The 14,375-nt window shown below is 51.9% G+C and overlaps 1 protein-coding gene across 1 annotated transcript in view; it reads left to right on the forward strand.

The window, feature by feature from the left end:
• Position 1: 1 nt before the first annotated feature.
• OAF (out at first homolog) overlaps positions 2-14,375 on the forward strand; it is a gene marked incomplete at its 5' end in the record, with an annotated part of 19,384 nt that continues 5,010 nt past the window's right edge. Inside the window, one exon of the mRNA XM_021713077.1 lies at positions 2-91. Coding sequence (XP_021568752.1) covers positions 2-91 — 90 coding nt within the window. The remainder of the gene's footprint in view (positions 92-14,375) is intronic.

The following is a 14,375-nucleotide window of genomic DNA, read 5'->3' on the forward strand; positions in this document are numbered from 1 at the left end:
CCTGCAGGCGGACAGCGACGCCGACAGCATCAGCCTGGAGCTGCGCAAGCCCGACGGCACCCTCGTCTCCTTCACCGCCGACTTCAGGAAGGTGAGGCACCCTCGCTGGCCGGGCCGGGATCCCCGGGGTCTCAGGCGCGCTCGAGGCTGCGGACGGGAGGACGGGGTCCGGGGCGGGATGCGACTTAGCCGGCGTCACGCCGGGCTCCTCTCTGCACCTCCTTGCCTCACTCCAGACCCGATCCCCTCACTCTGCAACGGACGCTTCTGCTGTCCCCTCAGCCCTTCACCTCTCTGCTATAGATAGCCAGGCCCCTTCTCCCGTCCTGACCCGTACGGCTTCTCACTGCCTCCTCCCGGAGCCCTCCAGGTGCTGAGCCTCCTTCGTAAGAGCGGGTTAGGTATCAGAGGTTCTCACTGTGTGATCTCGGCCAATCCCTTTCCTCCTGTGGGCCTGTGTCTCGGCTCTGCACAGGCAGTGAGGTGGCAGCCAGGCCTCCCAACCCTGACGTCTTGGAGTTCTTGAATCACTTCTCCCTCTATTTCGTTTTCCTGGAAAGAGCTGGCTGTCCCTGGTCGCTCCCAAACCCAGGTGAAACCTTTTCTCCTCTTTGGTCTGGAAGGCTGGGATGCTTGCGGCAAGAGGACCCTGGGAAGAGACCCCAAGTGGGACCCTCTCCCTCTGGGAGAAGTGCCACCCTTTACCCCAACCCCCACATGTTGGCCCAGACTGGGAGTGGTTGGGGGGGTGTCAGAGATCAGCCTCTACTCAGTGTGTGTGTATGTTGGGGAGGGAACCAGAAGTTGGGCCAGAGAGTGCATCCAACTGCCCAGTCAGAGAGAGGAGAGGTGCTGGGGCTTATCAGTAAATAGGCCTGGAAGGATGTGAGTGACTAACAGTGACCCAGCAGCAGGAAGCCTGGAGGAAAAGAGGGTGAGTTTTAGGTATTCAAAGAGAGTCTCCTACCTCCTACCCCCCCCAGCCCCTCTCCTAATAAAGAGGTCCAGTGAGGTTCTGGTCCTGGGGGAAAGCAAAGGTGAGGCGGATTAGATAGCTGGGCTGCTGGGGAAGCGGGCGGTGGGACTGTTGTTGTCGGAGCCCTCTTTGTCCTACCTCTTAGAGACTGGGAGCTTCAGAGGAGAGGGTTAGAGTTTGGGGAGTCAGCTAGAGACTCAGCAAGATTGCCATAGAGAGCAGGGGTGGGGGAGGTCCAGTGGACAGTGGGGTAGGGGCGAGGCTTGACTGCTGGCCACTGCATTGTCACTGACCTAGGACTTAGGGGGACCAGAGTGGGTGAGCGTTCACAAATGGGAAGACTTTGTGGCCCATCCTTACTCAACAGGCCTAAGGTAGGTTCTGAGATTCAGGTAGGGACAGATGAGTTTGTGTGTGGAGGGAAGGGAGCTGGTTGGGTCAGCTTCCCTGCCCTGCCTCCACACCTTCACTTCCAGGGAATGTTATCAAGTGTGTTCTGAAAAATCTGTGTCAGTGGCTGGATCCATCGGGGGTCAGGGGTCTAATTTCCCACCCAAGCTGTTTGCCCTTGAGAGTTACCCTCAGGCCAGGCTGTGAGTGTCCCACCCTCCTGTCCACTGGCCATTCTCCTGCAGCTGCACTGGAACCCTCATGAAAGACTTCTCCATCTCTGGGACCTCCCCAGCAGTCAGGGCTGTGGCTAGGACAGTGAGAGAGGCAACGGCCAGCCAGGGCCTGGCTTTTATAGCCTTTAGCTACAGTTGGTAGTTTTTGTTGCTCTGACCTGAAAGGAGAGGAGAGGGAGTGCCCAAGTGACTGTGACGGTGGTGGTGGTGGTGGTGGTGGTGGTAGCTGACAGTGGCCAGGAGGTGGGGGGAGGTGCTGAGAATTGAGGCTGAGGGCATGGTGGGTGCCCAACTGCCAGCTAGAGAATGCATTTGGAGCTGACTGCAAGGGCCTTATTTGCATCCCCACTGTCCTTCAAGCCTCCACCCAGGTTTCTGAAGTCTACTTTTCAGGTTAACCTCTGGCCTAGAAGCTGGCATTTCACACCCGCCCCAGCATCTCCAATTTCATCAGCAAGGGAGAGAATTGGGAGTAGAAGGCACAGAAAGGGAACCAGCTTTCCAAAGTCCCCTCAACTCCAGGTTTCTCAGTTGGCCTGGGGCCAGGCAGAGTTGGAGCATGCAGGGGGTGGGGGGAATAACCCTCACCCCTACCCAGTCCATTGCATCTGCCAAAGCAGCGTCTGTGCCCCAGCCCTTCTGGGGTGGGTCACCTCTTTTGTTGCCCACTCAGCTCTCAAGCCCTCATGCCTCATTGTCTTTGGCAGATTTCCACAAGAAAGTTCTGTGTAGAAGTAATGACTTTTCCTGTGGGTAAAAGGCTCAGAAGTTGTGGAGGATTTTTTTGTTTCCTGTATCAAACTCATTTGGGGTGTTTTGGAAAAAGTTCCTAGTCCTCTTGGGAAGAATGATGTTTGCCATTGGATCACCCTTAGGAAAGACAGTCCAGACCACACGAGACAGACCTGGTTTGCCACTTAGCAGATTTACCCTGGGCAGCTATTTGATCTCTCCAGGACTTCATTTCTTCCTCTGTAAAATGGTGATAATAATAGTACATATCTCATGGTTATTGGGAGAAATAAGCAGGGCGGTGAGGATGAAATACTCACTCTGTATTAAATACTGTGAGCCGGGCTCGGTGGCTCAGCCTGTAAGCCCGCGCCTTGGGAGGTTGAGGTGAGTGGATTGCCTGAGCCCGTGGGTTCGAGACCCACCTGGGCAACTTGGTGAGCCCTCATCTCTACAATAAATCAAAAAATTAGCCGGGTGTGGTAGCGCGCGCCTGCAGTTCCAGCTATTTGGAAGGCTGAGGAGGAAGGATCGCAGGAGCCCAGCAGGGCGAAGCTGCAGTCCCGGCCACCGCATTCCAGTCTGGGCGACAGAGTGAGATCCAACTCAAAAATAAATAAATAAATAAATACTGTGTTGAGTGTTCAGGAAATAGAAGCCATCGACTTTGATAATTGTGGCTCCCGTAGCATTTCAGCAGGGACCCTCCTTGCTAAGCTTGGACTCAGGTTGAATAACAGACCCAAGGTCATACAGCAAAGTCAGTGCTGAGCCTGGAGGAAGGAGCCTTGAGCTCCTCTTCCTCACTTTCTTGTACCTCATAAATTGCCAGCCAGCCCCTCAGAGCAGGAGCAACCATCCTTGTCCTGACAGCCAACGGGGTGGCAGCAGTGAACCCCCCCTCCCCGGGCTGGATAGAACGAAGCTTCCTGTCTGGCTAATGCCCCTCAGCCCCTTCTCTTCAGTTCCTCCCCACCTCTCTGCTTGTCTTTACCCCAGGCAGGGTTCCAACTGTCTGACTCTCCCCACCCTGCCACCCTGGACCTGAAGCCAGCGAAGCATCACAGTTATCAGCCCACTGTAGTACACATAGCCTGGAACCCAGGCGAGGCTTACAGACTCATGAGTAGCTTGGGGCTACCAGATGGCCATCTTGCCTTACTACGAGCCTTGCCCAAAGGCTGATGTCCATCAGGCCGACCGAGCTGCAGCTCTCAAAGAGTGCCACAACTCACGGGCCCCCAGTTCTGGCTGCACATCGGAATCACCTGGGGAGCTCTGAAAACCCCCGGTACCTGGGCTGCACGCCATGCCAATTAAATCAGAATATCTGAGGGTGGGAGTCAGGCAGCAGGTTTTTGTTTTTTGGTTGTTTTTTGTTTTGTCTTGTTTTTGAGTCGAGATCTCACTCTGTTGCCCTGGCTAGAGTGCAGTGGCACAGTCATGGCTCACTGCAGCCTCCACCTACTGGGCTCAGGCAATCCTTCTACCTCCATTTCCCTAGTAGCTGGAATTGCAGGCATGTACCACCACGCCTGGCTGATTTTATTTTATTTTATGTTGTTATTTTTTGTAGAGATGAGGTCTCACTATGTTACCTAAGCTGGTCTTTTTTTTTTTTTGAGTTAGAGTCTCACTTTGTCACCCAGGCTGGAGTACAGTGGCATGCTCATGGCCACTGCAGCCTCGACCTGCTGGGCTTAGGCAACCCTTCTACCTCAGCCTTTCAAGTAGCTGGGACTATAGGTATGCACCACCATGCCCAGCTATGCTTTTGATTTTTTGTAGAGATGAGGTCTCACCAAGTTGCCCAGGCTGGGCTCAGGCAATCCTCTCGCCTCTGCCTCCCAAAGTGCTGGGATTATAGGCATGAACCACCATGCCTGGCTCTAGGCTGGTCTTGAGCTCTTGGGCTCAATCAGTCTTCCCGCCTAGGCCTCCCAAAGTGCTGAGATTACAAGGCATGAGCTACTGTGTCCGGCCAGGCAGTAGTACTTTTTAAAGAATGCTGGGTGATTCCAGTGTGCTTCAAAGTTAGGGAACCACCGGCATAGCTGTTCCAGGAAGGCAAGGGGAGGAAACCTGGAGGAGGAGTGAGGTTCGATTATAAAATGAAGGTAGGACCCAAACTCACTCACATATTTGAAGCCTGTCATTCTACCTACAATAACCTTAATGTATTTTTAGCAGCATATGAGCATCAAGCCTAATTCTGTGTGCCCTCTAGAGCACAAGAACTCTAATTCATAGTGCACCTGCAACAGGCAATACTCTTCTTTATGCTCCGAATCCTAAGTGTGTAATTTGACCTATATGTCCACGATCATGGGGAATATATCTAATAACAGGCATGTCACCATCTCCGGTCTCTAATCTGGCTGTTGGATTCCCCCTTCCCTAAGCTGGTGTGCCTGTCCATGATCCCTTTGTCCTCTGTCCCCCAGTCTGAGTGTCCAAAAGCTGGGGAGGGGATGAGTCATGTTCCAGCCAACCCAATTTGGTGCTGACCGGATGAGGAGGGTGGGGCGCACAGATATGAAGAAAGTCATGCATCAGGGCGGAGGATACATCTGGAGCAGGAGGAAAGAGAAACAGACTCCGAAAGGGTAGAAGGAGAGGCTCACAAGGGCCCACAGGTGGAAAACCGAGTTAGGGGAGCCATGTGGCCGTGTGGGTCAGCTCAGGGTCACTCCGAAGGACTGAGGACCCAGGGAGGTTGGAAACTCGAGCCCTGCCCTGAGCACCCATAGGTGAGTAGGAGCTAGAGGAAGGAACAGTCCAGAGAGTGCGATAACCCCTGTCCTGGGGTTCAGGTGTGGTGGTGGGGAAGCGACCCCAGAAGCCTTGAGGTACAGTCAGTAAAGATGTGGAATGTGCAGATGGTCACATGTTGCCTAAGGCTGTTGATCCCAAGGGGACATCACATCACTCAGCTGTGGGGCTGATAATTTTTTAGGGCCCAATATCCCCCTACCCCATCTGTGTAGGTCCCCTAAGATTTGGTATGGAGGTATGTGATGGATGGAAAGTCTTCTTGGGATACAGAGGGCAGTAGAGGTGCTTTTTTGGGGATGTCTAGACCTTTCTGGAGTTCAGAATAGTTCCTCAGAGGCGTTTCCAAGAAGTCACCAAATGAAATGACCAGGCTCATATACTTGGGCCCCTCGAGTCTAACACCAGTGCTCCTCTGTGTCTGAGGCATTCCTCCTTAGATTAGGGATGGGCAGCCCGCCTGAGGGTTACACACACTCCTTGGAGCATGGCCAGCACCTCCCACTCCTGAATGCTGTGTCCAGGTGGACTCACAGCAGAAGATCCTGAGTTGGAAGTGAAGCTGACACCTGGCGACAATGGAGTGGCCTGCTAGAAAGCCCATAGGAGAGGTAGTGGTGGAGTTCTTCCCTCCTAGCTTTCCCAAGGCACAGAGAAGTTTGGTGGATAAACTCAGGAGAGACTCCTGTTATGCAGGCAGAGGGCCCAGGCTTGAAGTGAAGGTTGCTTGGGTGTCTGGAGATCACCCATTGAGCTGTCATTCAAGTCACTCAGTGTGGCCTCTTTGGATCCTCACTGCTCCATATCTCATGAAGCAGGTATTGCTTCCATTTTGCAGATGTTCAGACTGAGCCCAGAACTCCAAAGTGATTTGGACAAGATCAGGCAGTTAATGATCCAGTATTAGGACCCGAAGATCCTTCTACTATGTCCTGACTGCCTGTACTGCTATGGCACCATGAGTGGGCTCCTTCCAGAAGACTGAAGAGCCCTGAGGAGGGGAGGGGCAAGAAGGAGGCTGAAGAAAACTTTAGTGCAAAGGAACAAATCTACAGAGAGACCCTCCTCTGTACAGACTTGGACTGGTCCCCTTCCCCCAACTCATAACTCCTGGTGGTGGATGGAGTATTAACTCCTTCCCTCCCCCACATGGCCTCCTGGGAAGTGGGGTGAGGGAAATGGTTTTAGAAAATATCTCACAGATACTGGTGAGTACTCACTGGGTACATTTTCCTGCTGTTAGCCAGCTGTGTGACTTAAGGGCAAGTCACTTAACCTCTCTGAGCCCCAGGCTCCTTGTCTGTCCAACAGGACAACAGTGTGATGCCCCAGGCTTGGCATGAGAAGTGACTAAGCGGCCCTTCGCAGAACAGAGGCCAGCGTGGGCATGTGAGACATGAAATGCCAGTGCCAGGCAGGCCCGGAAGGTCCCTCCGCCCTAGCTCTCCTTCCTCACGCTGTTAAGTGTATTGTTCCAGCTGCTATTTTGCTCTAGGAACCAAGGCACCATTAGGAGCTACCATCCTTTGGGTTGGCAGGTACTTAGGTGGCTGCCTCCAGGAACCCAGAGAAAGGGCAGGGAGCAAGGGAGGCATTTGGGCTGGGAATCTGGGTGAAAGATGTGTGGAGCCCATCTTAGGAGCCCTGAGTCAGCGGGACAGTGGGGCTCAGTTGATCCACATAAAACCTTACATTGTTCCCGAGGCAGTCAGGACAGTGGTGACCTTTGGGATTTGGCTGACAGAGCATTAGAGGCGCTGAGGGAGAGCGGGGGGGCAGGGGGCACTGCTTCTGGCTAGTGATTGCACTAATGCCCCATGACAAGAAGCCTCTGTCCAGGGCCTAGCCCTGAGGGTATGCAGGCATCTCCTAATGGGGCAGCCTGGGTCCTTGAGCACTAGCCTGGGGATGTGCTTGGCCTGGCTTTGAGTTGAATCCATCCGCCCTGTTCCTGCTTGAGTAGCCTGGACAGAGTGGCCAGAGTGCTCCTGGTCTACTGTGGGGTTAGGGTGGCATTGCTTCCTGACTGGCTCTCCAGACCAACCCTCCCTCTCCCTCTCTCCAGCCTGGTGAAACCGGCCCCTTCTCTAGCCTTATGGCAGCCCCAGCCAGGAGCAGAGGAATAAATATTTAGATTGGCTCAGCCTGGGCCCCAGAATCACGCGCTCTGGTGTGATGGGAAGGAGACCAAGATGGCAGAGGAAACTCCCAGGAGAGAAGGCCAGCTGTCCAGGAGCACAGGGACTGGGGAGTCAATGGGTGGGGGGGGCAAGCTGCTTCATGCGCTCCTGGAGCCATGGCCTCTGGCCTGGGCTTGACTTGCATTGCACGGTGATGGGCTGGGACGGGGCTGAAGGGAAAGGGACTGTTCTGTCCTCTTGGTTTTCCACTCCCCTGCAAGAGAGCCTCTCTGCCCCTGTCCCCAAGGCCTTTTGGAGGGGAGCTAAGGAAGGTCACCTGGGGAGTGAGGCAAGCTAGGGGCTGAGAATGGGGAACGCAGAGGGAACTGAGCAGGCTGGAGCTGAGACGACGTGGTGAGAGCATGTGTGTGTGCTTGCACGTGTGTGTGTGTGTGTGTGTGTGTATGTGTCTACATGTTGTAAGAAGCAGTGTCAGGGGAGAGACTCCGTAGGAGGCACGTGAGAAGGGCGAGACAGGGTGTGTGTGCAAGATGCTGGGCATGAGACTTTGGGGGAATTCAGAGGGGACAGAGGGCATGGAAGACTGTGGAAATACATGTGGCAATATGACAGGAAGGTGTGGGAGAGGACAGGTTTGTAAGCCATCTCTGTGAGGAAGGGAGAGGCTGAGGGAGGAGGCAAACTTGGTGCGTGCCTGTGGGGGAGATGGGAATGTGGATGGGAGCCTGGGGAGAGACCGAGTGGAAAAGAGAGACTGAGACCCAGCAAGAGTGTGTGAAAAACGATAGACATGCAGCTCGAGAAGGGGGACGTGAGTCTGTGCATCATTTGGTATTAGACTTGGCTGTAAGTTGGGATTAGACTTTGGCTAGGGGCTCAAACTCCCAGTAAATGGCTGAGACCAAGGCAAACATTTGCTTTGCTCTTTCCAGTATTATCTGAGTCTGGCGTGATGACTCGCCCTCCCCACCAAGGCACCCACCCTCAGTGCTAGCTTCACCAGGACCTGGTACAGGTCTTCTGTCAGTGTATTCACCAGAACCCCAGCATGGCTGGGTCAGAGCAGACTTCTCTATAGGAGATACAGTGGGTCCCAAAAACACAGCATGGCCGGGGTGTGTACAGAGGAACTGAATATCTGGACAAGGGCTAAGTGGGGAGCTTGGAAAAGCATGATCACCGGACTCAGAGTCAGGAGGTCTGGGCTTCCTGTCTTGGCTCTGCCACTGTGTGACTTGTGAAGGGCACATCCCCTTCTGGAACCTCACTGGGTCGCGAACTAGATGATCCCCTAAACCCTCTTTCTAGAAGCCAAAATAGCAGCTGTGGCAGTATCAGTCTGCAGGAACCCAGACACAGGCAAGGCCAAGGAGAAACAGGTGTCTTCTAATTGGAAATAAGCAGGTTGACGGAGGCCTGGAGCATTCATTCACTATCCCAGCTACTAAGTGCTGAGCCCGAGCTCTGTGCCAGACCCTGGGGCTACTGCACGAATAAGCTAGAATCGCTGCCCTTGAGCCAGGGCCAGGCCATGGAAGGCCAGGACGACATGTTGCCTGGGCAGAAGATGCCCAGGGAGGACAGGGACCCTCTGCCCAGGCATGTAAATACAATGTAAGCCACCTGGGCAAAACCCCATGTGGAATCTGATTCAACTCTAAACCACAGTTCCATTCGCGTCACCACAGGCTCAAACCCACCCGTGACTTGCAGTGACTCACAAGATGAAACTTAGACTCCTGAGCCGGGTGCTCAGACCCTGTGTCCTGTCCTCGCCAGCTTCTTCAGCCCTCATTGCCTTCCCCATGTCCCCTGCCACCCACCTGCCTCTGCTGGTCTCAGAAAAACCCTTCCATGCTTGTTTGTTTACTCTTCCTTTGTGTACTCATTATCAGACCTGCTGTGTTCTGGGGGCAGGGACACACTGTGAGTAAGACACTAACCCAGCCTCAAGGAGTTGAGTCTGGAAGGAAAGATGATTAATCCCATTTGTGAACACAATGGAACTTGGGGTCTAGAGGCAGGGGCTGGGGTTGGCTCACTCTGAGGGAGGACTGATAAGGGCAGCCAGAAGAGGGGTATGTGTGAATAGGCACCAAAGGACAGTAGATAGATGGGCACAGGACATCCTGGCAGAGGAGTCAGCTCATGGAAAGACAGGGGCGATGTAGCATCGCTCATTCTAGAAAACACAAGCTCTTCAGTTCAGTGTACAGGGAGTGCCAGAGTTGCTGTGGGCAGGAACCTGGGATGCCAGGCCCTGGGGGTTTGCTTTATGGTAGGACAAAGGTAGCCTTTGCAGGGCATTAGACAACTCAGATGATGGTGGCGTGGAGGGATGATTAGTGGGGGGTGTTATGAGAGCCTCACACCTCCCTGTCTTTAATTTTTTTTAAATTATCATTTCTTAAAGAGATGAGGCCTCGCTGTGTTGTCCAGGCTTGTCTTGAACTCCTAGGCTCAAGTGATCCTCCCGCCTCTCCCTCCCAAAGTGCTGGGATTGCAGACATGAGCCACCATACCTGGCCCACCTCCATCTTCTGTGAAAACCTCTCTCTTTGCTGGAACACCCTCAATCCTTTAATTATCAAGGTCCGCAGAAGTGTCCTCACTCTGGGAGGTCTTCTCTCCCTCACTCCACTCAGCCCTGTTCTTAAGGGGACATCAAACACTTCCTCATCCGTCTCCATAGCATGTACCATAAACCACAACCTTAGGCCTAATGGTGGTGCACTTCTGACTCTGGTTGTCAGAAGTCAGCCTCCCCTAGAACCCCCTTGAAGACAGAGGTCTTCATCTTGGCCACAGCCACTCCCCTGCCCATCCTGGTGCCCCTGGTAATACTAATACTGGTAATATTACCTGCAAGCCCCAGAGGAGCACCTGACCTGTCTGAGTTGCCCTTGCATCTAAGGAGAAAATGTGTTGCTCCTGCCTCTTTGGAGCAGATTTCTGGAGTAGATTAAAGTTGGTGCAAGGCAAACATAGGGCCCAGAATTGCAGCAAACGAAGCGTTCAACCCACTTAGTTCTGAGACCTTTCACTCGTTTATTCCTTGCAACTAAGGAATGTGGAAACTAAGGTGTAGAGAGGTTAAGTAAATTCTCCCAAGTTTGGATGGTTAGTAGTAGCAAAGTCTCAGGATATGAACATGGGTAATGCTGGCTTCAGAGCTTTTGTCCCTAACTGTCGTGCTATCCCAGAGCCTGCCTATCCCTCATATACAACTGGAGACAAGAACTTTGGAAGGACAAAATTATTAACTTTGCAGCAACTTGGATGGACTTAGAGTCTATAATACTCAGTGATCTATCACAGAAACAAAAACCCGAGAACCCCATGTTCTCACTCATAAGCAGACCCTGAACAATTATCATACTGTAAGAAAGGGATTGACAGTAGTGGGAAACTGCCAGGGGAGGGGGAGCACACTTCATCGATAAGAGTATCTGATCTCAAACCAGGTGAGATGGGGACCAAAGCGAGGCCCAAACTTTACCTATACGATGACCTTTTGTATACCTAACCCTGAATTGTACCCCACATCTTTAAAATTAAAATTAAAAAAAAAAAGAACTTTGGCAAACACTATCTCCCCAGCCTAGTTGCCATACCCTCTGTGTGGCCCACATCCTGGCCCTGAATTCTGGATGCACTAGTTTTCCTGGTGGCTTGCTCCTGGTGAGCCACCAGGAAAACTAATGCACCTAGGAGAAGGAGCTTTGTAGAAACCTCCCATCTTGGGAGCTTGCCTCCAGCCTCTGCTGTGGCCCCCCTCCCCAGCTGTGCTATCTGCTTTGGGCCGTAGGCCTCATCAGGTGAATCACCCCAATGGACTCCTAGGCAAGGAGGAAGGCTGGGAGCCAGGCTTCCATGTGGCCTGGGCTTAGCATCTGGCCAGATGTTCCGTGAAGCAGGGGAAACATTCACACTGCCCTGTGAAGACTGGAAGAGAAGGGAACTCCAGAACCTTGCTCATAAGTCTTAGGTGTAGGAAGGGGAAGGTAGGGGACACTGGAGCCCGATTGCCCAACCTCTCAGGGGCCAGCAAGTAGAATGTGGTTTCCTGGAGACACAGGACTAAAGTGACTGGAGAATTCAGGGTGTAAAGAGGTCTGGGTAGGGCACGCAGGCAGGTGAAAGGGTATTCCTGCCTCATCTTCTCCTCTTATTTGTATCATGTTGTTTGTTAGTCGTGGGAAGCCTGGACCAGAGCTGCCATGTTCCCAGGGCAGGTGTACGGAGGACATATAGGCAGACTGCCACCAGACAGGCATGATTGGAAGAGGAATCTGAATTCTAATCCTTTCTCTGCCACTTACCAGCTGGGGGTCCAAAACAGACCACACTACCTCTGTGTGCCTGAGTTCCAGTTTCTTTAGCTGACTGTCAAGGAATTGGACCGGTTGATCTAAGATACAATTATGCATTCTGGTTAACAGAGCTGAGGCTTTGGAGTCACACTGCCTGGGTTAAAACCCCGGCTGTTTCCTCTTAGTTCCATGACCTTGAGCGGGTTACCTAACCCAAGCTCAGTCATAGTAATAGTTCCTACCTCCTGTTGTTGTAAAGATTTTAAATGGGATTATACATCCCTTTTGACTCATGGTAACAATGATTTTTCCCTTTGTCTTCAACTTCAATAACTCTTTGTCCTACAAATAGGAGATACAGAGGAAATCCTCAATCTCAATGAGAAATTCTCATTCCCCATCTGCATTCCCAGTCAGTCCCCATTTCGGTGGCATTTTATTATTGTCATAGACGTTGTTATTTAATACAGAAGCAGAAAAAAAGCTCAGACATTCTGTTCACCCTCTGGTATGGTCTAAAAGTTCAAATCCCTTCTCCTGCCCGTGGTAGGCAGGTGATGTCAATGCCAGGGAGACACTGTTTGCTAAAGTCCTTGTGTGTAGTTGTGTAGAAGGAATACGTAGGCTCGGATCACGCAAGAGTTAAGAAAAAGGCAGCGAGACCCCTCAGCAGCCCTGAGGCTGTGGGTATCACACGTGCCTGCGGGATTGGAGAAGGTGCTATGAAGATCCGGATAGGGTTCTTTCCAAGGAGTCGGAACTAGAAATACCAGGGAGTTGGATTTTGGATCCTGCTTGGGGGATCCTGCCAGGGACATTGCCTAACTCAAGCTCCAGCAGTGGAAGTCTGGTATCAAGTCTCACCTGGCAGGAACAGGCCCCAGAATGGAATATGCAACAAGCAGAGCAGACTCCTGTCTCTCCTCATCTGACCTGAGTGAATGGAAGATCAGATTGCCCCGGCTGGCAGAACAAGAAGATTCCAGAATCATGACCCAAGAAGGGATTTCCTGTGGAGAGGAAGCAGGGGCTAACCCAAGCTCTGACTCACCTTCCTCACAAATCTCAAATTCTAAGAAATCTGATAGAATCGTTCTCACTAGCTGAGCCTCAGTTTCTCTTTCTGGAAAGTCTCACCCTGTACTCCCATACCTCATTATTCCGGAGATCATTTACAGTCAAAGGAAGTAAGAGAAACTCCTTGTAGACTTAAGGGGATTTCTGAGATTCCAGGCACTCGTGGGTTGCAGACCGTCGGCAACATGTGTTCATCATCTGCAGCAGTGATCACAGCTAGCACTCACAATGCGTGAGCATTCTCCCAAACAACTGGTGTAGTCCCCACCACAACCCTGTCAGGAAAACGTATAGTCGTGCCCATTTTACAAATGAGATATGTTGGGGGAAAGCCAGGGACACCGGCTAACACATTGCAGCTTTGGGGTGGGGCCATGGGCCCCTCGCTGCCTGCAGCCAGACTCCAAGATGGACACTCAGACTCTGCTCTCAAGCTACTTCTGCTCTCGTGGTTATACAGTAAGCACTCGGTGGATGGGGCTTTCTTAGTAGGGGAGGCTGGGACACATCATGCACTGACAGGGCTGTGTATTCTAAACACCAGTGCAGAGCCACAGGGGTTCTAACAGGGAACAGTCACTGAGGCCATGGCAGAAGGGATCTTGACAGAGTTAGACACCATTTTTTTGCTGTTATATATATAGGTGTGTGTGTGTGTGTGTGTGTGTGTGTGTGTTTTTGAGTAGGAGTCTTGCTCTGTCACCCAGGGTGGAGTGCAGTGGCATACTCAGCCACTGCACCCTTGGCCCGCTGGGCTCAGGCGATCCTTCTGCTTCAGCCTTCCAAGTAGCTGGAACCAAAGGCACATGCCACCTCACCTGGCTAATTTTTTTTTTTTTTTAGAGACTAGGTCTCGCCAAATTGCCCAGGCTGGTCTTGAACCCCTAGACGCAGGCAATCCTCTTGCCTCAGTCTCCCAAAGTGCTGGGATTACAGGCATAAGTCACCGCACTTGGCCATTTTTTTTTAATTTTAAAGATGTGGGGTACAATTCAGATTTAGGTATACAAGTGGTCATCATACAGGTAAAGTTTGGGCATTCCTTTGGTCCCCACTTCACCTGGTTTGAGATCGGGTACCCTTATTATGGCCCCATTCCATGGCAGTGTCCCACTACTGCCAATCTGTTATAGTATTATGATAAATGTTCAGGATCAGCTTAAAAGTGAGTACATGCGGTACTCAGATCTTTGTTTCTATGTTAGATCACTGAGTATTATAGACTCAGAATCCATCCAAGTTCCTGCAAAGTTCATAATTTTGTTTTTCTTTATGGCTGCGTAATATTCCATCGTGTATATATACCACATTTTCTTTATACAGTCTACTTTTTATGGGCAGCACAGTTGGTTCCAAGTTTTTGCTGTTGTGAATAATGCAGCAATAAACATGTATGTGCAGATATCTTTTTCTGCACATACATGATCTGAGTTCCTCTGGGTATATTCCCAGAAGGGGGATTGCTGGGTCATATGGAAGGCAGATTGTTAGATTTTTTAGGAATCGCTACACTGTTTTCCACAGAGGTTACAGATTTAGACACTTTTTACTGGGATTTGCAATGTCTCATGAGAGCAGAGTTAGCTATGGCCAGAGATGGGTGAGAAGTGTGGGAGTAGGGGGAAGGGGGCACTTCTGATGTGGTGGGGGTGTGGCAGAGCATAGGGGTCCAGATTGGGAAGGCGGCCCCAACCCACCCTGTGTCCCTCCGCCCTCCTCCAGACTCCCCCATTCCCAC

This window comes from Carlito syrichta, unplaced genomic scaffold (assembly GCF_000164805.1).
Source record: "Carlito syrichta isolate Samal-C Ts95f unplaced genomic scaffold, Tarsius_syrichta-2.0.1 Scaffold304031, whole genome shotgun sequence".
Classification (NCBI taxonomy): domain Eukaryota; kingdom Metazoa; phylum Chordata; class Mammalia; order Primates; family Tarsiidae; genus Carlito; species Carlito syrichta.